The following is a 25,579-nucleotide window of genomic DNA, read 5'->3' as shown; positions in this document are numbered from 1 at the left end:
TCTCTCTGTCTCAAATAAATAAATAAAATCTTTAAAAAATAAAATTAAAAAAAAAAAAAAAAGAAGCAGGACATTGGAATATACACTGCAACTCTACTGAAGTGGTAGGCTGGAAAGAATTTTAGCCCTAGTTTCTTCTCTCCTGAACTCCAGTCAATTCCCAAATGTAATGCAATTATTTGTGTGCTTGTTTCCTCTCTAGGTTGCAAGCTCCTTGAGAGTAGGTCAGACCTGAATTATCCATGTATCCCCAGTGCCCAGCCCAGTGCCTGTCAACTGCTCAAGCAACGTACGGTGGCTGATGCTCTCCACCTGCAAGTGGATACCCAGGAGCCCTGCCTGTGTCTCAGAGAACATACACAAGGCTAAAGCAGAGTCAGAGCGTGAAACCGGCTAGCCCCTGGGGGGACAGCACGGCCAGAGTCTTGCCTGAGCAGTGCTGTTTCAGTGCCCCCAGACTGTGGTTTCTTTCTTTTCTCTTTGCCCCCAAATAATCCACTGGCCCCCTTCCTAGAACCCAGCCCCCATACACAGGATTGAAGGCTTTAACCGTCCTTAGAGAAGATGCCTGGTCTTCCCTCTGGGCATTCCCCTGGGGAACAGAGACAGATCCTAATCAAGCAGCCAGATCATCCTGCCTTCTTCATTCATGGGGCACTCCCATTGCAAATGGCCTGAAGGGGGAGGGGAAGGAATGTCATGTTGGGCACATATTTGTCCTTAGCAAGAGAATCTTGATATCAGGGCAACACTGCAGAAGACATTAAGGGATGCATTGAGTGATGCAACTATTCTAGCAGTAATGATTCTGACTGCTGTTAGTTCTAGGAGAACAACTTCTTGTATATATATTGATTACCGCAGAATCTTGATTTCCTAACTACTACTGCTTTAAGGGTGTGTGTGTGTGTGTGTGTGCACGCACACGTGCGCACGTGAAGGCGGCAAAATTAAACCATAAGGAATTAAGTGTGAGTCCTAGGCCCCAAAGAAAAATTTAAGGAGCCTTCTACCTTCACCCCGAGAAATACATTTCACCCTATGGTGGTTTCCCTAACAATTTGGGCAGAGTCCCACTTGTGAGGGCAAGAACTCAGAAGGGCCTCAGGGGGCTGACTTTACAGCTAAGGTTACAGAGGTATTTCTCAGTGGATCAAATGTGTGAATCCAGAGAGAAACATGTTAATTCTGGCATAAGTCTTACGTAAAATAGTTTTCCGGCCCTATCCCTTAGCCTTCTTGTCCTTCACTGAAACAAAAGAAATATGATTGAAGAAAACCTCCTGCAGATTGAGGATCATTTATGTAACTTCTCAAATGACCCCATTTTTCCTTCCTCAGTTAAGGACCCACGTGACAAGAGTAGGGATGGAGGCCAGAGATGTACATGACTAAACTTTCTCACCGACCAACCCTGTTGAGTTGGAAACCATTTGGAAAGGCCGATCAATTACAATCCTATCCCCTCACTAGTTTAGGTTCCTGTTTGGGAATGGTAAATCTATTTCAGTTGAACTCCCACTGAACACTTACTTACCCTTTCCTTCTGGAGAAAGAGCCATTCCTATTTGCAAAATCAAGACAATCACAGTTGCACATTTTCCCAAATCTTTGGCTGTATTGCAATGGTTGTTTCATTTCGTAATCTCCAACTAAACATTTCCTAACCATGGATTAACAATATAGTTACTGACTGGTTTCTTTTAACAGTATTTATCCAACATAACAAAATAAACTGCAATTTGTTATACTTTTTTTTTACAAAACATTTTATAAATATTTTTACAAAATGTATACAAAGCAATTTCAAGTGAGACATACTATACAAATGAAGGTATTTAAGCAAATAAAGCCCACACCACACTGACAGTGAGTGACGCGTCCTCTATAAGTCAAGTCAGTCTGTAAGGCCTCCCTAATCTAACAAAATCTACTAAATTCTTCAGAGCTAAAATAGTTCTTTTTCGTAATTGCCAGTTTAAAATTTGCTTTATCTTTAGGCAGTATTTAAGGACACAGAAAATCAAATGCTTAATAACAAATGCACACTTTTCCACAACAACAACAGGAAAAAAAAAAAAGAAGATGATTTTTGTTACTGAGTACAAGTAGTTCTAAAACTTAACCTTGACTAATGAACCTGAACAACTGAAAGTTGGCCGTCCAAGGTGGAGCTCTCTTACCCTTCGCCAGAGGGGGCTCGACATGCGAGTTAGGACCCATGTGCGCATAATCTAATCACAGGAGTAAAATACATTTTCGTAATCTTCATTTGTCATTATCTAGAATCTTTCCTCCATAGAAAGTAAACTTACATACAAGGACACAAAAATTTACAAGTTTCATTTTGGTGAATTAGGCTCTCCGTTTGCTAGACAAGTGTTAGGGCTTGAAAGACCCTTTGAGATGGTATTTAGAAAGGCGGGGGCTGGGGTAGCAGGGCAGGATAGGGAAGAAAGGGAGGTGACAAATGTACATGAAGTTTATCTTTTAAGAATTCCACTGATTGGCATAATTAATTAGTAGCCTACGTGAAGGTTTCCAGGTAGAGAGTTCCACAATGAGAAGAATTTGATTAAGAGGGACCATCTTTAAGTCTTGCTAGGAATGAGGGGAGCATGAGTCCTAAGAGAAGAGCCTATGAATCATGGGGTTCAGGGCAGGGTGTTACCCCAGGGCTGCCCAAACAGAAAGTTCCAACTGGCAATACCAACTTATCCTTCTAATATGTTACAATACAGGAAAAAGGGGAAATCTGCAACTTGGACATTGGCACAAATAAGGAAAAAATGGGAACCCTAAAATGGCCCAGATTTTCCAAGTTCTATTGGCCGGGGTGGGGGTGAGGGTAGGGAGAAGGTACTTTGCTTTTAAGAAGACTGGCTGTCTGAGGGGGTTCCTTCAAGGACAGTGTAGGGACAGAGAGGGACAGGGAGAGTCTGGGTCTTCTGTTGTGTTTTCCAATAATCAGAAGCCTTCCTTTCCATCGCAGGCCAATCTCTAGAAGAAGCGCCCAACATGATGACAATGGGGGTCATCCCCGTTCTGGAAACAGCCAGAAACAGATGCTGGCACCGTGTGAGAGCAGTGGGTGCACCTCTAAAGCCCAGAGAGATCAACCGAAGAAATGAGAGTGCGCGTGCAGGAAGTGGGAGGAAGACTGGGTGTGTCCACGCTGTCACCAGAGTGACCTCTGGATCCGAACAGCTCAGGTACACGCACACACACATGGGGGAGGGCACGTATGAAATACCGTTACATCGCCTTCCCAATGATGGGAGAGACCGGCTGGTTACAATGACACTGAGGATGAAGGGAACAGCAGAGGTGGGATGACCTGGGGCACAAAGAAGGAGAAAACGGGGAAAGCTCCCTGAAAAGAAATATAAATAAATAAAGCAGTAAGTCATGTTCACTAATATGAACACGGGCCACACACAGACCATGACAGGGCATGTCCTTTGGCTCTCAAGTGGGACTCCCGTGTCTTAGATCTTTTCTTTCAGTGGGGGGGCTGGCTGGTTACTTTGGTTTGTCTGTGTTTTGGTAATGATTGCTGCCAGGGGGTGTGTGTGGGGGGGTGACTACTGTTCTCAGACGAGAAGCATAAACAAGGCCAAAGTCCCCTTAAAGTTTAAACTGAACAATGACAACACAGTTTTCGAACGAAAGTGCTTTAGATGCTTGGCTATTTGTGGGAGAGGGGCCAGGGAGGTTAAATGAAAAGAAACCCAGCAACAGACAAAAGCATACAGCATATGTTGACTATATCCAATTAGGAAATGCGAAAACGCTTGTTTTTTTTTTTTTTTTCTCAATAGTTCACATATATATGCTTTTACATATATACATATTATATTCCTCAAGGCTCTATCCCGGCCTCCCCTGTACACTGTGCCACTTAACTGGCTTCCGTTTTCCTTTATTTAGCCTGATGAAATGATCTCAAGTCATGCTGTTGCAACTAAGAACAGAGCATTCCCTAGATGAAACTTAACGCGCAGCGGCCGGAAAGCGTGAGGCTTTGCTCCGGGAACGTCAGAAAAGCACTTGAACGATGAGCAAGGAAACCCTGCAAATGCCCTGCTTGTGCTCTACTGGCAGCCTGGGGGGGGGGGGGGGCTTCCTTGCGGCGTCCCTGGCAGAGCAGCTCAGAGAGGGCCTGAGGGGGCAAGACCCGGCGGTCTGCCCTCCCAACGACAAGGACAACAGACCCCAAACGGCAACATTTGGAGATGCGCTGGGCTATTCTTTAAAAAGTAGCTTCTGTCAGTCCTGTTTGATTTCCTTTAATAAGTCTGTTCTTTTCAAATGACTTCTGATTGTCAGAATTTTACCCAGGGCCAAGTGTACTGTGATCTCAGCGAGTTACGGTGTTTTGTTTTGAAAAATTAAAACAAGTAAACAAACACAGAAATGACTATTAAGCACTTTCGTAACACTTGAAATGTGTCGGGCCTATCAGACTGCTTTCTAACAAGGATTCGTTTCGCGAAGGGATCTCCCTGTAACCACGACGAGTATTGCTCTGAAACAAAGAATGGGATCGAGATCAGAAAGGACAACCTGTGATGACAGATCAAGCAGGCTGGAGACAGGAGACCACTTCCGCTTGCTTTTGCCAGGAAAGAATGTAACTTGTCCGGGGCGGGGTCTTGGGGCAGGGTCTCGGGGACGGGGTCTCGGGGACGGGGTCTCGGGGTCGGGGCGGGGAAGGGCTGAGGCTATTAACACTCTAGGATACTATTTACAGCTGCTTCTAAAATGGAGTCCGTTTCTACAATGCCTTCACTGTGGTCCGGGATGAACTTTTCCAGGCAGTTTTCCTGCGAAGCCATTGGAGAAAAGTTGGGGAAATCCAACTCGACAGAGCCGCTAACCGTGGGGTCACTCTGGGGCTGCCGCCCGGCCTTTTTCAGTTCCAAGATGTTCTTAAACGTTGTTTCTAAACTCTTGGTGAGCTGGAGATCTGGCTGGGGTTCGCCCGACCCTTTCATGATGTCTGTGTGTAAAACTTCATTCTTTGGAGAATTCCTCAGAGTTTTGTCCGGGAAGGAATTGTTACATGTCATCTCCAAATGAGAATCCCCTAGGATACTGGAGAGTTTGCTGTCAGAACCGTGGTCCAGTCGGGATGAGGTTTTCCGGGGCCCTTCGGGGCCGGGAGGGCACTCGCTGGCCTTCACCGACTCCCGCCGGCTGCTTTTCTCTTCGGACGCACTGCGGTACTGAGCTAAGCCTGCCTTGTCGAACTTCACCGCTCTGCCGAGGCATTCAGTTTTTTTAGAAATGTTTCCTTCTGCGGAGACCACGATGTGATTAGGCACTAGATGAAACTGGTCATGATTCGTGGATTCCGCCATGCCTGGTCTGGCTCGGTCTCGGCTCTGGGCCTTGGCCGTCAGGTGGAAAGAGCTGGTTGCTTTACTGCCGTGCTGGTCACTCCGGCCAAACTGCGTCTCGTGAGCAGCTTTATCAAGTTTGAAGGAACAACAGAAATCAGCCTGAAAACCCTCTGGAAATGGGAACAAAAAGAACACTGCGTGAACGCGGGGGGCGGGGGGGGGGGCTCTACAACAGACCCCTCAGTTGGTCAGGTGCAAGCCCAGCCCAGTGAGCCAGTCTTTCATGTCCAGGAACGTGCGGGGGAGGGGGGGTGCACAACGCTTGAGGGGGCTTCCTATGACGGTAGCCGGGGCTTCCAGACGCGAAGCTTAACATCTTTGACAAGGTAGCTGCTTGGTGACACATGGGAACACCAGATGGGCCAAAAGCTCTGCTTTGTCTTGTTCTCTTGGTGTTCTTTTTTTTTTTTTTTAAGTTTATTTACTTATTTATTTAAGTATTGGCTACACTTGGGGCTTGAACCCACAACCCTGGGGCTTGAACCCACAACCCTGAGATCAAGAGTCGCATGCTCTACCGACTGAGCCAGCCAGGCGCCCCTCTTAGTGTTATCTTTAGCTAGTTTTTTATCAGTGGCTGCTTTGAAACAGTCTGAAAACAGGAATTTGATGCTGGTATCAGCCTGGTTTCTCCCTTGGAGCAGAGGGCCCGGGAATGAGGCTTTAGGGCGGGGGTGGGAGTAGACACGACTGCTTGTCTTTGGGTGATGGCACTTCGGTCCCGGTAGAACGTGTGAGGGCACCAGGCGTTATAAAGCTGCACTTCGCCAGGAGCACAAAACAAATGGTCAAATGATATCTCTTGGAAGGACAATGGCGTGTGGAGTAACCGGGTCTGTGAGTGAGCCCTGCACTGTGCCAGGCTTGAGGAGCCCAGGATGGCAAGAGAAATGTTAGGGGGATTTGAGAGGTGGAGGGCACAGAGGCAGCCTGCTGTTACAGAAGGGCAGAAAAGGTGAAACAGGGCTTTGAAGACATCTGTAAAACCAAAATGTCAATTCCTTCACCAAATCACAAAATGTGAGATGTAGGGGACACAGCCTTGACATCTAAAAAGAAGACTCCATCCCACAAACACCGGCTGTGCGGGCACAATACACAGGGGGATGAAGCACATCCGTGTCCTCGGGACACTCATGTCTGGGGAGCTGTGACAATGTATGAGGCTTTATCCATACGCCCAATTCATCATAAGGCAATAGGAGATTGCAGGGTCTAGGAAAAAGGGACAGAAATATATCCTACATCATTCTCTTCCTTTTTGGAAAGAGTTGTGGATTCTCCTAGCTACATAGCATTTCTTTCAGACTCTCCCTTTAGACCAAGTGTAAGGACCATTTATTCTTTTTAGGGATTTCATGAGCCACACGAAACATAAGGCAGAATCTTGATATTTATCAAGAATCAGAAAAGGAGTTAGGGGAATGGAAATAAAGCCACTGGAAAATAATAGTCTAACAGTAGGGGGATGGTTTATTTTTTTTTTAAATTAAAAAAAATTTTTTAAAGATTTTATTTATCCATTTGACAGAGAGAGACAGCGAGAGAGGGAACACAAGCAGGGGGAGTGGGAGAGGGAGAAGCAGGCTTCCTGCTGAGCAGGGAGCCCAATGCGGGGCTCCATCCCAGGACCCTGGGACCATGACCTGAGCCAAAGGCAGACGCTCAACGACTGAGCCAGCCAGGAGCCCCTTTTATTTATTTATTTATTTATTTTATTAAAGATTTATTTATTTATTTGTCAGAGAGAGGGAGAGGGAGAGAAAGCATGAGCAGGCAGAGGGAGAAGCAGGCTCCCCGCTGAGCAAGGAGCCCGACGGAGGACTCGATCCCAGAACCCTGGGATCATGACCTGAGCTGAAGGCAGACGCTTAACCGAATGAGCCACCCAGGCATCCCTAGGGGAATAGTTTAGCTAAATTCTCAAATTAATGTATTAAAAATTATCATTTTGAAGACTAGAAAATGATAAGAACTTCAGATGTGTTAAATGGAAGAAAATTAGAACAAAATCATATCTAGCATATGATTATAAGTATACATAAATGATGTATGCAAATGGGAACCAGAACTGGAAGAAAACTGGGAGAAATGAAAACTTTTCGTTTATAGGATGGTGCAAGTATGGGTAAAATTTATACTCCCCGAATTGTTATAATGTTATTTGATTTAAAAAAATTTTAGAGGCCAGAAAAAAGGAGGATTTTTAAAAAAATTTTTTTTTAGTTATTTATTTGTTAGAGAGAGAGAGCACGAGCAGGGGGAACGGCAGGCAGAGGGAAAAGCAGGCTCCCCGCTGAGCAAGGAGCCCCATGCGGGGCTCCATCCCAGGACCCTGGGATCATGACCCTAGCTGAAGGCAGACGCTCAATGGACTGAGCCACTCAGGCATCCCAAGGAGGATTTTTTTTTAAAGATATTTATTTATTTATTTATTTATTTATTTATTTATTTATTTATTTGAGAGAGAGAGAGAAAGCACGAGCAGGGGGAGGGTCAGAGGGAGAAGCAGGCTCCCCACTGAGCAGGGAGCCCCATGCAGGGCTTGATCCCAGGACCCCGGGATCATGACCTGAGCCAAAAGCAGATGCTTAGCTGACTGAGCCACCCAGCCGTCTCTATTTTTATTTTTAAAAATATTTTATTTATTTATTTGAGAGACAGCATAAGTGGTGGGAGGGACACTGGGAGAAGGAGAGGGAGAAGCAGACTCCCTGCTGAGTGGGGAGCCCTACACGGGGTTCAATCTGAGCCATTCAGGCGCCCCAGGAGGATTCAGTTTTATTTTTATTTTTTAATTTTAATTTATTTTTAATTTATTTTAAAAATATTTTATTTATTTGAGAGAGAAAGAGAGAGAGGGAGAGCACACAGAGGAAGAGTGAGAGAGAGAAGCAGACTCCCCACTGAGCAGGAAGCCTGATTCAGGACTCCATCCCAGGACCACCCCAGGACCACGAGATCACGACCCAAGCCGAAGGCAGATGCTCAACCAACTGAGCCACCCAGGTACCCTGAGGATTCATTTTTAAAAGGCAGAATGTGTTGGGGCACCCTGAACATGGAGCCTGCTTAGGATTCTTTCTCCTCTGCCCACCGCCCCTCCCCAGGCACATGCGCGCACGCTCTCTCTCTCTCTCTCTCAAAAAAACACAACAGCACGAAAACAAACAAAAACCCAGACATTGCAAGAAGGACACTTAGACCCTCCTCTGTCCCCCCTGAGAGCAGGAAATAAATCTCCCACATGAAAAGTACCCTCCCTGTACCAGGAGATAGAGGGACATCCTTATCACCAGAAATAGGGAATTCAGGGCCCAGAAGGCGTAGAAACAGTACTTGTTACTTTTCACTAATTTACTACTCCAGCCCAAATTCTGTTTAGAATTCCTTACTAACTGAAGCTCCCAGAGTTAAGTCTTCTTTATCCTGTCAATTCCTCATAGATTTATTGCCTCTTTGTCTAAAAAGTATAAAAACTGCCTGCCTTGGTCATTCTTTGGTTTCAGTTTCATTACTGGGCCTCTGTACACATGTAATAAAACATTTTTCTCTCCTGTTAATATGTCTCATGTAAATTTAATTTGTCCAGCTAGAAAAACCTTGGCCGGAGGAAAATTTCTTCCTGCCCTTCAGTGCAGTCGGTGGGAAACTGCGGGGTGAAAGAAAGGTACTTACTGGAGCATCTTAATTTACGAGCTTGCAGGCAGGGCCCCTAACGATGCCTTGCACATGGTAAGATAACTTGATAATTTGCTGAGGCTTAAATGCTTCTGGGAAGGCTTCTGACTTAATTTAGTTCTCTAGGGGCGCCTGGGTGGCTCAGTCATTGGGCGCCTGGGTGGCTCAGTCGTTAAGCGGCTGCCTTTGGCTCAGGTCATGATCCCAGGGTCCTGGGATCGAGCCCCACATCGGGCTCCTGCTCAGCCGGAAGCCTGCTTCTCCTGCTTCCACTCCCCCTGCTTGTGTTCCCTCTCCTGCTGTCTCTCTCTCTCTATCAAATAAATAAATAAAATCTTAAAAAAAAATAATTTAGTTCTCAAGAAATAGAGAAAGAATGAGAAGTTTACGTTTATAATGGGGAAACACAATCACATAACGAATGTGGAATTCCAGCTTGGATTTTCTAGACTATGGACCTTCTCACAGTATTCACGCACTGCTCTTACTCTGGGTTTTTTCTCCCCAGAATACATTCTGTACCTTCGGGTTTCATACCCAGCGGTGGTTCAGAGAGACTCCCCACAGGCCCACGGCCCGGAACCCTGGCAGCACCTCTCCTGTACTCTTCCTCTGACATTTCTTACCAGGATCTACAAGTGCCAGACGCTTGTCTCGGGACAGAGAAGCTCTTTCCTCCTGGTTGAACATCCTGTCGATCATCACCATTTCAGCAGAGGGGTTGATCCGCTGAAAACGAGAGTCTGGTCATTTCAGATGCCTTTTAACAAAGTGCAAACATCCCACTGCATCTTTGAAACAAACGAACCAACCGGACCTGAAAATTTGGTGTCTAGGTTCTAGTATTGTCCCATTTAGTCCCATTTATCCTTGTCACGTAGGGATGCATTTTTTAAAACTGTATTTTTGGGGAAAAGGTGATTTACACTAATTTCTAGAGAGGATGTGAAAACCAAGCCTGCCTTCTTTGCTTCCTCTGCCTGTCTCTGCAGGCACCTGTCTAGCAGTTGAATCGACTCTTGCAGAGTGATTTTATGCACACGCATGCACTGACGTTCTTCTTGGTTTATTTCTGCACGCAAATGGTAGCAACTGTACACACTGTTCTGTCTTATTTCCCCCTTCTGCTTAACAGTATGTTAGAAATCTTTTCATTAGGATGACATGTTTCTTCATATTCTACTATACTTTCAGTGTGTTTTTTAGTAAGGCTTTCCTTAAAATTATTTTTTGCTCTACAGTATCGAAGCTTAAATTATATTTGTGAGTCTTATTTAACATGAAAATTCATAGCAGAGATAAGATAACTTGAGGAAATAAGTGGTCCTTTCCTCAAAAGTGGTAAGAGTTAAGTCTTTTTGATATCTCAGCATTTTTTTTTCCGAAATGGCTGGCAATGTAAGAACAACTATTCCAAATTTTGGAGGCATAATTTTAAGTAAATATAAATAGGTAAATATATATGTATTTAACACACACACACACACACACATTTTATACTGTATTGTATATGTATGTAATATAATTCAACTAAGCTCCCAAGGTACATTTCAAAGTTGAACTTAAATTGGAAACTGCTTGTAAGAGGCCAATTTATAGGTGAAAGCCTGTAAGATTTCAGAATTGCTTCTAAAATCTCAGAATAGGTTTAGTCTTCCTATCATTTCCTGAAGTAGCTTCTGTCTCTAATTAACCAGTGCTTTAAAACTAAGTTTAGTTTCTGTTTGGAGTGATGAAACCGTTCTGGAATTAGACAGTGGTTGATGGTTGCACAACCTTATGAACATACTAAAAACCATCAAGTTGTACATTTTTACATCATGCATGAACTTTATGGCATGTTAATGATCACTCAGTTTAAAACAAGATAAAGCTAATTTTAACGTTTGTCATCACCTGGCCTTTTCAGACGTTACTCTGAACCATCTTCCCCGCACTTCTGGGCTGGTGAGAGGCAGGTGACAGCATCGGAGTGCGCATGGGGGCTGGGGTCTCAGACAGTCCTGGTCTGTCCCCTAGCTTTGCTAATTGCTCTCCAAACTGATACAGGATGTTAGGCAAATTACTTAACCAAAGCCCTGGTTTCCTCACTTGGAACCAGGAGAACCAGAGCACGCATTAGGTGTGAGCGAACATGTCAAGTGCAGCGAATGCCAAGTGTCAGGAGTACCAGTCAGGTTTTCTACAATCTTCACTATCTGTGCCTTTGAGATTATGTTGGGAGAATGTAATTCCCTGAAGTTTTCTCTCTGAATTACTAGCTGTGACCTGTGGGGTTTTAAAAAACAAATATGCTTGGTAGCATGAATTTTACCATGGCATCTTCTAGAAGCAGGCATCTGTATTTGTTAAGCATAGCTTGGGTCCTTTTTAGGAGCTGAGTGGCAACTGTTTCAAATTCATTGTCGACTTTAAAAAAAGAGAGAGAGAGAGAGAAAATGGTAAGAGAGTGCAAATCACTCACTAGGTCTTTTTCTTTCTCAGGACTGAAATGCATTACTCTTCCATTACTCAAACATGTCTTGCCTGTGACAGTCTTCTCTTCTTAGGTTAGCTTTCCTTGTTTAAACGTGTTTCTGCACTTTCCCTCACTGTCCACTGTTAGGTGACTGGGCAACTCATCCCAATGCTAGCTTATTTTAACTTTAATTAGGAGGCCAAAACCAGAATACTTTTAACATCACCTATAAAAGAAAACCATATAGCACAGACATGCAATAAATATCAATGAACAGAGAAGGATCTGTTGGTCTAGATGGTCAAACCTCCACTCCCTTCCAATGGTATGAAAAACTGAAACAGTTGAACAAGGAAGTCCCACAGTCTGGGCTGCGCAGACCGGTTTTATGTAAGGACACAAACTAGTTCATGACATCTTGCAGGTCACAGTGCTGTGGCTCCATCCTTTGCCTGCCTGTCTCCAAAGGTTTTGCATTTTCTAGTCACTCCGAGTCTTCGCATCCCTGTGTCATGCTGGACCTGGACCCTACTCCCTGGACCGCCCAGGGAAGCTCCCAGGGGACTGGAGACCGAAGCCAGGTCAGCACGGCTGGGGGCAGCTGCGGGAGGGCTGAAAGCAGCGGAGGGGAACTGATGGAGTCCAGGCTTGGGAACGGGCTGGGGGGAAGGAGGGTAGAACTAAGCGGCACAGCTGGGAGGGGTGGCTGGGCCAGGCCTCAGAACAGGCAGAATTCCAAGTGGGCATAAAGGGGCCCTTATTATCCTTAGCATTTTTGCCAGTTTCTTGACATACAGCAATGCCCTAGACTCACTTTGGAGCTCGAAGAACGCTTTTGGGGGCTAAAGTATCTATCTCATTCATAAAACTGCTGGTAGCAGAAACAAAACAAAACAAATAAAACTGCTTAGCAGCTAAAGGGGTGCATTCTGCCCAAACACGAGAAATCACTGTGTAGAGCACTGCCTTCAGGGCCATCCATCTGCAGCCAGCCGTCCAAACAGTGCTTTGGGTTCAGTGTCCCCGAATTGGTCAATAAAATACTCTGACATTTGGGTATCCCCTCACCGAATATTGAGAAGAGTAAGTCTTCTAAAGAGGGACCAGGAAACTGAGTAAATTGGGAACGAGTTAGGTCTACGATGAAAAACGTGAACACGACTACTCTCTGCGAGCCCCGGGGCTCTCGCTCTCCTGTGGGGCATCCATAGGAGGGTGCGTGGTGTGACAGGGGCGCTCTGGGGTGGCAGCCTGTTTACCTTTCTTCAGGTCTTGCTCCGTGGGCATGGAGCCCTGGCACACGTGGTAGGAGAGGAGCCTCTGCACCGCCTCACTCAGTGATCGGAACTGACTTTTGTCAGGTGTCACAGCGTGGGCTTGGTCTCTCTGTAACTGCTGGAGAATGCTTTAAAAGAGAAATTGCCAGTGTCAGTGGAGATCCATGGAAGGAAACCTAATCATGATTGCTATTTGCGTGCAAAGAAAATAAGATCTACAGGAACGTTATTATTCGCAGGACAGTGGTTCTGTGTTTTCTTCAGTTTTATACTTTGTACACCATGGTGGGAGTAGAGTTTGGTCGAACTGTCTCTGCAGGGGGCTCACACTATGACCCTGACCTCAAAACCACGGTGTTCCCACCAACCCCTCACGTGGGGGTGCTCACACAGATCTTGGCAATGCCTGACCATTGGCCAACTAAGCTTATGCTAATATTTCTGTTCCAAACACAGGAGTTTATCAAACCACGCTTCTTCTCAGAGACCCTTTGGCCGGTCAAAGGGTATGTGGTATGCTAAAAAGACAGAGAACTATTCTCCTTGAGAACAAAAGAGCAAACAGTAGACTCAAACTATATTTGGTACACAGCTGATCCTTCAACAACATGAGGGGGTTGGGGGCACGGACTCCCCGCACAGTCAGATATCAGTATATAACTTGACTTTTCCAAAACTTTACCAAGAGTCTCCTGTTGACTGGAAGCCTTATTGATTACATAGTTGACTAATACATATTTTGTATAGTACATGTATTATATACTGTATGCTTACAAAAAAGGAAGCTAAGAAAAATGTCATTAAGAAACTCATAAGGAAGAGAAAATACATTTACAGTGCTGCGCTGTATTTATCAGAAAACATCTGCATATAAGCAGACCTGCAGAGTTCAAATCCATGTTGTTCAAGGGTCACTGTATTTATGGGTCCTAATAGAAGCAAACTGTAGGAAATTATTTTCAAAGCATATTTTAAAAAATATTACATATATTATTATAACCTGACTTCTGTTGTATAGTTATTGAAGGTTAGGAACCTAGAGAAATGTTCAAAATGAGTCATTTCCAGGGGTCACTCACAAAGCTCCTTTGGTTAGCTGTTTTGCAGCAGGTCGCTTTTGTCCTCCTGAGTGACTATCCACCTAAAGACAAAACACACCTCTTATTACTCCCTTCTGTAGAAAAAATATGCAGAATACAGTTACACGTAAAGGTCACTATGTTGTGAATATTTTCCACTCCTTATCAAGAGCATAGTCTAAGAATGTAGAAGGTGTCCTGCTAAAAAATAAAACAAGCAAGGCCATAGACCCATGTAGCAAAGTCACACTGTGTTCAAGATCATGGAAAGCTGTGCTATCAGTTCCTTGGAAGGACTCAGCTTGTATTTAAAGCCTGAAACCCCAACTCTCTAAACGTATCATTAGATTTTTGGAGAAGTATATTTTGTGGGTGCTAACTCCATGAACATATGAAAATTCAGTTGCTGTTACAGTCTAGGTGTGTCATCTAGTAGGGAATCTCTTTCTTTCTTCCTTTTCTCCTTTAAGTAATCTCTAAACGCACAACCCTGAGATCAAGAGTCGCATGCTCTACCAACTGAAACAGCCAGGCACCCACAGTAGCACTTCTTATATCAATGTTAAGGACACAAACACGACTTAAGTCAGAACCTGAGAACTGAACCAGACCCTTCACTGGGTATTCTAGGCAGGCCCAGACTATAACAAGTTTCATTAAACTATGCATTGGTGTTTGATGAAGAAGAAACTAAGGGCTCGGTAAGCTGAAAACAAGATTTTTTTCCTTCCTTTTCAGATCAGTGGTTGGGTTAAAAGACCACAGGGACTGGATATTTCATAACATTCCTGGTTGCTACAGCAGCAAAATAAAAAAACTCTCAGTATAGGGGCACCTGGGTGGCTCAGTGGGTTGAGTGTCTGACTTAGGCTCAGGTCATGATCTCGGGGTCCTGGGATGGAGCCCCGAGTTGGGCTCCATGCTCAATGGGGAGGCAGGGAGTCTGCTTGTCCCTTTACCCGTCCCCCCTGCCCCATACACTCACTTTCTCTCTCAAATAGATAAAAATCTTTTTTTTTTTTTTTAAGATTTTATGTATGTATGTATTATAAAGATTTGACAGAGACAGAGAGTACAATCAGGGGGAGGGTCAGAGGGAGAGGGAGAAGCACACTCCCCACCAAGCAGGGAGCCCGATGCAGGGCTTGACCCCAGGACCCTGGGATTATGACCTAAGCCAAAGGCAGACGCTTAACCGACTGAGCCACCCAGGCATTCCAATAGATAAAATCTTTAAAAAAAAGAAACCTCTCAGTATAACTAGGATGAACAGATCCAGGGGCACCTGGGTGGCTCAGTGAGTTAAGCAGCCAACTCTTGATTTCTGCTCAGATCATGATCTCAGGGTCATGAGATCGAGCCCCACGTAGGGCTCGGGGCTCAGTGGGGAGTCTGCTTGAGATTCATTTCCTCTGCCACCCCTCCCCGCTCCCTGCCACTCACATGTGCGTGCTCTGTTGCTGTCTTTCTCAAATAAATAAATTAATTAAAAAAAAACAAGAGGAACAGATCCACTTTGGCTACGATAATGAGTGATCAGCAGTAAACTACACTTTTTTGAGTACCTTCTATGTATTGGCTGCTAGTATAGTATTAATTCATGAGGAAATGACAGTGTTGTAATGTGAGAAATAGAGTAGACACATTAATCCCACAAACATGAACATAACACGGCCTGGCTGCAGGGAAGGTCTTCAGTGAGCACACTTTTGTGGGCAGATGATGCCAGGCAGCAACTACCAAGCTGAAGATGACATGACTACATTTTCTCTCAATTATGCTCAACCTTAAGAAGCAGCTATACAAACTGTCTTCTACCTGCACAGCTGGCTGGCCAGGAGATGATCCAACTACTTTTTCCTGCTGTGGCTGTGCGGTTCCTAAGGACACCGGCATAACTTTGCTTCCAGAATCCTGCCCTATTAGAATGAACACATAAGACAACAGAAACAGTCAATCAAGCCTCTTATATAACCCATAGAGTCCAATGTATATGGATTACTGACCATTCTGAAAGGGATTTCCTTATCATGGATGCTTGCTCTGAGGGAGGAGAGCAGGAGGTACATTCATCTACAAAAGCTCTAGGGGCAGAGGTCAGGATTAGTAAAGCCTATTTAGGTATAGTAAATAGAAACAAATACATAAATAAATGGTAGTAAAGAAAAGCTGCCAATGCTACAGTTTCAAATTATCTAAGGTCTAAGGAATAAGCCTCAAACCAGTAATCTGTCAGTATTACCGAACCCCCAAAAGGCTCATAAATTAAGGGATGGAGGCTCAAATGGGGGGGAGGGCTGATTAGGAGTGTTGATTAGGAGTGTTCTGATTAGGAGTGTTCCTGCTTTTGTCTTTTCTAGTATTTATTGAGCAGTGCAGATATTCAAAGCTTTAGAAGAAATGGAAGACATAGCCCGCAATATTTTTAGTCTTGGGGGGATTCCAAATATACATAAATAAAGGGACATGAGGATAGTTACAAAGTCACTTGTGCCATATGGTACTAGATTTTATTGTTTCTAAGCAGCACATTTTTCCCATATAATTTAGCGTGTCATAATTTAATTAGAAGTGCTTTTTTTTTTTCTTAGTAGTACATAAGAGGGAGGTACAGACGCCACACGGTCTGTTATTTGGTAGAAAAGATACAGGAGGCAAGGTCAGAGTGGGCATGAGGTGGAATGGGAAAGGTTGCAGCAGGATGAGGGATGGGTTTGGGGACACAGGGGACAGCGGAAGGGAGCTTACAACAAAGGCTCCTGACCTGGCAGTGTGGTGTTCAGGAGGCCAGGGATCTGCGTCTGCCGCAGGCCATCCGTGGTCTTGGAAGCAGCAATGGGGGAAGTCTGATTCAAACTTTTTTTCTGGGCCTGTGAAAAATATGGCCAAGATGAGAAGTTAATTTCATGACTAAAAGCTTTCAAAACACCAATCAAGCCTGTTAATGCCTACCTGGCATCACCTTCAGGTTAGACTACAAAGCGAAATAAGAATTTTACTTTACTCTCCTATCACACTGGGAGGATTGCAAAGAGCACCCTTTAAGAATCTATGGGTCGGGCGCCTGGGTGGCTCAGCTGGTTGAGCGACTGCCTTTGGCTCAGGTCATGATCCCGGAGTCCCGGGATCGAGTCCCACATTGGGCTCCCTGCTCGGCGGGGAGTCTGCTTCTCCCTCTGACTCTCCTCCCTCTCATGCTCTCTGTCTCTCATTCTCTCTCTCACAAATAAATAAAATCTTAAAAAAAAAAAAGAATCTATGGGTCGGGGCGCCTGGGTGGCTCAGTTGTTGAGCGTCTGCCTTCGGCTAGGGTCATGATCCCAGCGTCCTGGGATCGAGCCCCGCATCAGGCTCTCTGCTCGGCGGGAAGCCTGCTTCTCCCTCTCCCATTCCCCCTTCTTGTGTTCCCTCTTTCGCTGTGTTTCTCTCTGTCAAATAAATAAAATCTTTAAAAAAAAAAATTTTTCTGGACGCCATTCATAGGGAGGCTGAGTTGATACCGGACTGCTTTCTTGCCCCTGGAACTGCTGTGTTGGTGGTGCTCAGATGCAAAGGCTGAGCCAGAAACTCAGTTTCTATCCCTAATAGTTTCTATCCCCAGTAATTTTCCATCACGCCTGCAAGGATTATAACTCTGACTATCAGATCCTATGTGGGGTCTGCACGGATTCTGAGCACCTGGTCAGGGCCCAAGTGCCAACCCCAAACCCACTGTCAGCACTCACTGCTTGCTGTGTATGTGTCAGCCCGCCACCGGTATGTCTCTCATTCACGTCATGTCAACATCACATGTAATTGGGAAATGTAATTTCAACTGAATATTAGTCTGAGGAAAATACTATTAGAAAAATTAATCTGATGTTTTAATGGGTATGTGCTTCTTTTCTATAAATGAAGATGATGAATCGGATGATGTTTAAGGACTGGCAAGTTCCTTTTAGCTCTAAAAAAATCTGTTATCCATTTATCTTTATTTATTTTTAAAGATTTTATTTATTTATTTGACAGAGAGAGAAGCAGACTCCCCACTGAGTAGGGAGCCCGATGTGGGACTCGATCCCAGAACCCTGGGATCATGACCTGAGCTGAGGCCAACTCTTAACCAACTGAGCCACCCGGGTGCCCCTATTATCCATTTAAAGTAAGATGGTAGGGGCGCCCAGGTGGCTCAGTCGGTTAAGCTCTGCCTTCCATTCAGTCATGATCCCAGAGTCCTGCGTTGGGTTTCCTGCTCAGCAGGGATGGGGTGGGGGGGTTTGCTTCTCCCTCTCCCTCTGCCCCTCCCCCACTTGTGCACATGTGCACTTGCTCTAATAAATAAATTAAATCTTAAAAAAATAAAGATGATAAAGGGCTTTTAAATTACTTTCAGTTTTTAACCTTCCATGTCATTATCACTTCATAGTGCAGTAAGTTTTCAGAGTTTTTATCTAGTTTTATTTTTTTAAAGATTTATTTATTTACTTGTCAGAGAGAGAGCACGAACAAGCAGGGGCAGCGGCAGGCAGAGGGAGAGGGAGAAGCAGGCTCCCCGCTGAGCAGGGGGCCCGATGTGGGACTCGATCCCAGGACCCTGGGATCATGACCTGAGCTGAAGGCAGCCGCTTAACTGACTGAGCCACCCAGGCGTCCCTCTCTAGTTTTATATTTTGTATACCATAAGTAGATTTAGAGTTTAGTCCAACCAACCCCATGGGGGACTTAAACTATGACCTTGGCCTGATGAAAATGTTCCCACCAGGGGCGCCTGGGTGGCTCAGTTGCTAAGCATCTGCCTTTGGCTCGGGTCATGGTCCCAGGGTCCTGGGATTGAGCCCCGCATCGGGCTCCCCGTTCGGTGGGAAGCCTGCTTCTCCCTCTCCCACTCCCCCTGCTTGTGTTCCTTCTCTTGCTGTGTCTCTCTTTGTCAAATAAATAAATAAAATCTTTAAAATAAAATAAAATAAAATAAAATAAAACGTTCCCACCAACCATTCATATGAGACCTTGGCAATACCTGACCATTGGCCAAGTAAGCTCATGTTAACATTTCTTTTTTTTTTTTTTTTAAGATTTTATTTTTATTTATTTGAGAGAGAATGAGATAGAGAGCATGAGAGGGAGGAGGGTCAGAGGGAGAAGCAGACTCCCTGCCGAGCAGGGAGCCCGATGCGGGACTTGATCCCGGGACTCCAGGATCATGACCTGAGCCAAAGGCAGTCGCTTAATCAACTGAGCCACCCAGGCGCCCAACATTTCTATTCTAAACAATTATTTGAAACAATTAACTATTTGGTTCCCTTTTCTAATATAAAAATGGAGAAGGATTTGATACTACCCAAGAAGGACTGGAGGAGGTCATTACAAAGTTGGAAATGGCCACCTCGCCCATCCTTCCGTTAGCAGGGAAGGTCAGACCTGCACCATTCTAGGCAGACAGTAATACATTCTTAGGAACAAAACCAGAAGGGGAAAATTTTCCAATGTTCACAGCATTTCCACTAGAACGTAACTCCACTCTCCTCTTGCAGGAAGCTGCTCATGCAGGGGACACTGGGGTTGTAGGGGGGCCTAGGGCAAACAGTGAGCGCAGGCCTTCCTCACAAATATTTCCAGGGGATGAACACTAAGGGCCACTTTGAATAAAAAAACAAAACAGGTAAAAGTTGGAAAAATGTGGTTTAACAGGGCAAGGCTATACACTAGGTGGGACTCTGAACTAACCAAATCCACAGACGAACAGATGAAGCAGAGTGAAGATGTTCAAATGATCATAGTCCTTACAGCAGGCTGTTAGTACACGACAGTTTGGGGATTTTTTCCAATGTGCCTAGTTCACGTGAAACAGAAGAATATCATCCTTATTGCTTTACAGCACAGGACTTTTTTATTTTTATTTTTTGTTAAAGATTTATTTATTTATTTATTTATTTATTTATTTATTTATTTATTTATTTGACAGAGAGAGAGAGACAGTGAGAGAGGGAACACAAGCAGGGGGAGTGGGAGAGGGAGAAGCAGGCTCTCCACCGAGCAGGGAGCCCGATGCGGGGCTCGATCCCAGGATCCTGGGATCATGACCTGAGCCGAAGGCAGATGTTTTAACGATTGAGCCACCCAGGCATCCGACTTTTTTTTTTTTTTTTAATAAAAATGGCATTACCCAGCCTGATCTTCTACCTTGTTAATCAGACATGACCTAAAATGATTTATAGCTACCAAACAGATGAATAAAACAAATTCCATGCATACATCAGTAGTAAAAGAAAAGCAAGGAAGAGATCATTACAAAGGCCAGGAGAAGGGCCGAGGTTGGGAAGGCCTATGGAGGGGGCTGGTTTCTGGGACTACTGGCAATATTTTATTTCTTAAGTGTTCACATGGATGGGAATTTGCTTTATAATTCTTTGTTAACTGGGGGCGCCTGGGTGGCTCAGTCGGTTAAGTGTCTGCCTTCGGCTCAGGTCATGATACCTGGGTCCTGGGATCGAGTCCCGCATCAGGCTCCTTGCTCAGCGGGGAGCCTGCTTCTCCCTCTGCCTCTTCCCCCCACTTGTGCTCTCTCTCTCTCTCTCTTGCTCACTCTTTCTCTCAAATAAATAAAAATCTTAAAAAAAAATCTTTGTTAACTGTACGCTGACGTTTTACATATTTTTTCTAAATGTGTTCGCTTTCACAATACAGAAGAGTAAAAGGGAAAAAACCCAGAACAATCTTACGCCAAAGCCTGAAAATTCACCATCAAATTGAGGGTATGAAGTACTGTTGTGTCTAAAAACAAGGATACTCTCTGAAGGGGCCACCTCTTGTCTGAGCACAGTTGAGAGTGGTTTTTTTTTTTTTTAAAGATTATTTATTTATTTATTTATTCATAAGAGACAGATAGACAGACAGAGAAAGAGAGGGAGAGAGGCAGAGGGAGAAGCAGGCTCCCTGCTGAGCAGGGAGCCCGATGCGGGACTCGATCCTAGGATCCTGGGATCATGACCTGAGCCGAAGGCAGACGCTTAACCATCTGAGCCACCCAGGCGCCCCGGGGAGTGTTTTATAGTCCCCTCGCCCACCTGTCTGAGGCTAAGCATTGGCACCAGCGTGTTTTCATCCTCTTACCGCTGCCTGTGCTTCTCACTGTACCCCTTCCCTTGGGGCAACTGCAGAGGTTTGGGTGGGGTGGCTAGGGCCAGGGTGGTGGTAGAAGAATCAGGATCCAAAGGGGGAACCTGCCCGGTCCCCACAGTGGAATCACCTCAATTCAGCTGCTCTGTATGTTTGGAAAGCTCCACTGCCTCGGGACTGCTTTGTCTCTAGAAGTTCACTGGTTGTGCCCAGCCTACTTATTTTCAGGGTAGGCCTCTTATCTGTCTGGTTCCCTGCTGTGTTCCCAGCACTGGAACAGGCCTGGCACCACAGTGAGCGCACGGTAAATAGTTGTAAAATAAACTGAATGCAGCGGAAGTCATGGGCGTCTGTCCCTCCCTCCCAGACCAGCAACCCCTGTTCCCCCAGGAGACAGCAACTTTCCCCCATTCCCCAAAACTTCAGTTTGCTCACAGTTGACAATCTTTTCCAGAAATGAAATTTATCATTCTACTGTTTTTCTTGAACTCGTAGAGAAGACTTACTCTTTAAATACATTTTATAAAATATATAGGGGTGCCTGGGTGGCTCAGTCGTTAAACATCTGCCTTTGGCTCGGGTCATGGTCCCAGGGTCCTGGGATCGAGCCCCACGTCAGGCTCCCTGCTCAGTGGGAAGCCTGCTTCTCCCTCTCCCACTCCCCCTGTTTGTGTTCCCTCTCTCGCTGTCTCTCTCTCTGTCAAATAAATAAATAAAATCTTAAAAAAAAAAAGAATCCAGGGGCGCCTGGGTGGCTCAGATGGTTAAGCGTCTGCCTTCGGCTCAGGTCATGATCCCAGGGTCCTAGGATCCAGCCCCACATTGGGCTCCTGGCTCAGCGGGGAGCCTGCTTCTCCCTCTCCCTCTGCCTCTCTCCCTGCTCATGCTCTCTCTCTCTCTATCTCTGTGTCTCAAATGCATAAATAAAATCTTAAAAAAAAAAAGAATCCATTTGGTGTTATTTGAAAAGCAGTTGTCTTTAAAAAAATAAAAAATAAAATACATATATATATTTTATATCTTAAAAAAAAATATATATATATATATACATAGGGGTGGCTGGGTGGCTCAGTCTCGTTAAGCGTCTGCCTTCAGCTCAGGTCACGATCCCAGGGTCCTGGGATTGAGCCCCGCATCGGGCTCCCTGCTCAGCGTGAAGCCTGTTTCTCCCTCTCCCTCTGCCCCTGCTTGTGTTCCTGGTTTTGCTCTCTCTCTCTCTGTCCAATAAATAAATAAAATCCTAAAATATATATATATATATATATATTCTTCACAAATAGACTATTTAAGGATACTTTGTTGAGAACTTGGCTCTAAGAACTCTGCTAATATCAGTATACATCTTAATTCTTTAGATTCTATGGATTATCTTGATACCATGTACACATACAGAAAAACCCAACAAATCAAAATTTTAATGTGTCAATTTCCCCTTCTGTGGTACACTTTGAAAGAAACCAATTCCAACCTAGCAAGACGAGATTCATCCTACAACGGGCATTTACTGAATGAGGAAGACATTTGGGGTCTGCCCAGCCACACTCTCGTCTGGGAATTGCCCCATTGCCACAGAAATGGGCTGGAGCCGGCAAGGCTGGAGAACAAAGATGTGTGACCTGCCAGAGGCACCGAGAGCTAAACTTCAGGAAGAGAAGGAGCACTTTTTCTTCCATCTAAAAGTGCCAAGCCTGGGGTGTCTGGGGGGCTCAGTGGGTTAAGCATCTGACTCTTGATTTCTGCTCAGGCCATGATCTCAGGCTCCATCTCCATGAGATGGAGCCGCACATTGGGCTCCACGCTAGGAGGGGAGTGTGCTTGAGATTCTCTTTCCCTCTCCCTCTACCCCTCACTACCCCCAACAAATAAATAAATCTTTAAAAAATAAATAAAAGCACCAGCCTGCCAGTGGAGCAGTTTATCTACCCAGAGGGTCACTTTTTCTTAATTTGAACAACGGCCTTGGATAGAGCAGCAGAGACCCTGTCCAGCTACTGCCTCACGTCCCCGGTGCTGTTGCTCCTCTGGCCGCGCCTTCCTGAACCATCATCCAGACTCTCCTGGGAATTTAGAGTGGTGGTGGGGAGTGGATACCCAAGGGCAGTGGTTCTTGGATGCAGGCTTATAGACTAGTTGCATCAAGCTTACCTGGGAAGCTTCTGAAATACCAAGTTTCTGGGTTCCATCCACAAGGTAAAAATCCAATGTGGCCTTAGGAATTTACAAATCTAAAAAGCTCTCCAGTTGCTTCTGATGCATTGCTAAGTTGTGGGAACCACTGCATTTGCCAGTTTCTGTTAAATGCTTGGATAATAATGTAGAACTGGACTGGGGTGGCCATTTTGGTGGAGGAGAAGAGTGAGAGAGAACAGTAAAGACAGACAGAAGGCCATGCTATCTTGAGTAGGTCAAGAGAAGAGCAGAGAGCCTGATTTCTGACCTTATAAGGAGATACACTATACCTCCTGGACGTTCTCCCTTTTGCTAAACACATTAGGGTGAGTTTCCGAGAGTTGAACCCAAAGTACCGTGACTGAGGCATTTGGGTGTCAGTGGCGCACAGAGCACTGTGGTAACCACAGGAAGGCAGCTGAAGGATACCAGCACGGTGTCCGCCCTCTGAAAGCTGACCATCCAGCAAACACCCAGGCCCACCCAAACGCAACTGATCAGTGCACTGTAATTCTGGCCTCCAACCTCAACTGGGCCCTCATGCCTGTCCAGCAATCCTTTCTTCCCTAGCCAGCTCCTGTGCCCATTTTCCACTGAATGCTATTTCATTATCTTCAAACCTGTAAGCCGGGGGAGAGCTCGTTCAACTCTCTCCCACCACAGCTACAACCTTACCCACATCCCCATTCTACCTTTCCTTGCTTCTCCTGCTCCAATGGCGGACGCAGCCCTCCTCTTTTCTACAAAGAATCCCACCAATGCTGTGGAATTCATGTCTGTCTCCTTGCCATCAGCTTTGAAAAAAGCTCAAGCCTTTCCCATATCTTAAAAAACAAATTCCCTTGACCCTACCCATCCTGTGCCTATCAGTTACCTTCATTTTTCTTTTTTTTTCTTTAAAGATTTTTATTTATTTATTTATTTATTTATTTATTTATTTATTTATTTATTTATTTAACAGAGATAGAGAGAGAGCACAAGTAGGCAGAGCGGCAGACAGAGGGAGAAGGAGAAGCAGGCTCTCCGCCGAGCAGGGAGCCCGATGCGGGCCCCGATCCCAGGACCCTGGGATCATGACCTGAGCCGAAGGCAGACGCTTAACGACTGAGCCACTCAGGCGCCCCTACCTTCGTTTTTCTGAATGTTGTCTGTACTCATTACCACACCTCCCACTCTCTCCTTGGTCTACTTCAGTCTGGCTTCTGCACCTAACACTCCAGGGAAACAAGTCTTACCAAGGTCGACGGCTGCCTCCTTGTTGCTAAATCTGTCAGAAACATCCTGATCCTGACCTCCACTGGCTTCTCAGTGGCACTTCGCTCTGTGGACCTCTGCCCTCCTGCCTGTAACATTCTCTTTCCTTAGCTTCCAAAACGCTGAAGCCTATCGGCTCCTCTTCTCTGGAACCTTCTGAGTCTCACTTGTGGACTCTTCTTTCTGTGTCCATCCCCTAAATATCGAGGTGCTTTGGGGTTCTCTTCTGGCCACTTTTTTTTCTTTACTCATGCACTCTCCCTGATCCATTTCACCCATCTGTACCACTTCAGTTACAATTTATATCCTGGTCAGTCCCACTGAGTCCACATTTTGGTCTTATGCTTCGGTGTCTATAGCTGTTTGCCATATAGTTTGATTGTCCTCTGGGTTGTGAGACTTGACGAACATATCCTAAACTCCTAACTTCCCTTCAAACCACAATTTCTTCTCATGTTCTCTAGCTCAGTGAAGCTGGTGTGACGGTCAAGAGTCTATGTATCATCCTTATTTCTCCACGACAGCCAATCAATCTCAAATCCATTCCATCCTCACCATCTCTCGTGCCACCAGAGTGGTGTAGGGCTTCAGCATTTCATGCTTTGATTATGACACTGGCTCCTTAACATGACAAAGGTCCCGTATGATTTGGTCCTTGCTCGCCTTTCCCACCTAAATCTTCTGCACCTCACCTGAACCGGTCTTCCTGTCCCCTCAGTATCACAGTCTCTTCTCTCACCAGCCTTTGCACGGCTGGTTCCTACTGCTGGAGAATTCTTCACTCAGGCCCTTGCTACCTGGGTAAGGTCTCAGTCAGAAACCACTATCTCAAGGAAACCTTCCCCAACCATCCCATCTGGGTTAGAGGCTTCTTTTCTGAGCCTGGCACTCTGGATTACTTCTACCGGAGCACTGAAAACACTGCACTGCGGTTGTCAGTTTATCTGTCTGCCTCCTGCCCTGCAACAGAATGTTGTCTCACTGGGACTTGGCCCAGGGCTGGCCCTGGCAGGTACTGAAGTACTGCGGAAGGCAGGCAGGCAGGAAGGCAGGAAGGCAGGAAGGCAGGCAGGCAGGAAGGAAGGCAGGAAGGCAGGCAGGAAGGAAGGCAGGCAGGAAGGCAGGCAGGCAGGCAGGCAGGCAGGAAGGAAGGAAGGAAGG

At 45.4% G+C, this 25,579-nt stretch overlaps 1 protein-coding gene across 4 annotated transcripts in view; it reads right to left on the bottom strand.

The window, feature by feature from the left end:
• Positions 1–1,594: 1,594 nt before the first annotated feature.
• Positions 1,595–25,579, bottom strand: part of BICRAL (BRD4 interacting chromatin remodeling complex associated protein like) — a 75,503-nt gene continuing 51,518 nt past the window's right edge. For 3 of the 4 annotated variants that reach the window (XM_034991036.1, XM_034991035.1, XM_034991038.1), the window contains 7 exons: positions 16,665–16,770; positions 15,719–15,819; positions 13,901–13,962; positions 12,804–12,949; positions 11,401–11,495; positions 9,713–9,815; positions 4,728–5,515 (listed from right to left, as the gene is read on the bottom strand). In XM_034991036.1, coding sequence (XP_034846927.1) covers positions 4,728–5,515; positions 9,713–9,815; positions 11,401–11,495; positions 12,804–12,949; positions 13,901–13,962; positions 15,719–15,819; positions 16,665–16,770 — 1,401 coding nt within the window. Of the gene's footprint in view, positions 5,516–9,712; positions 9,816–11,400; positions 11,496–12,803; positions 12,950–13,900; positions 13,963–15,718; positions 15,820–16,664; positions 16,771–25,579 lie in introns of all 4 variants that reach the window. The other variant, XM_034991037.1, reaches the window with a different exon arrangement.

Source organism: Mirounga leonina, unplaced genomic scaffold (assembly GCF_011800145.1).
Source record: "Mirounga leonina isolate KUSES-001 unplaced genomic scaffold, KU_Mleo_1.0 Mir_53, whole genome shotgun sequence".
NCBI lineage: Eukaryota > Metazoa > Chordata > Mammalia > Carnivora > Phocidae > Mirounga > Mirounga leonina.
Note: the sequence above shows the minus strand (reverse complement) of the source record. Positions and strands in the feature narration are given on the sequence as shown.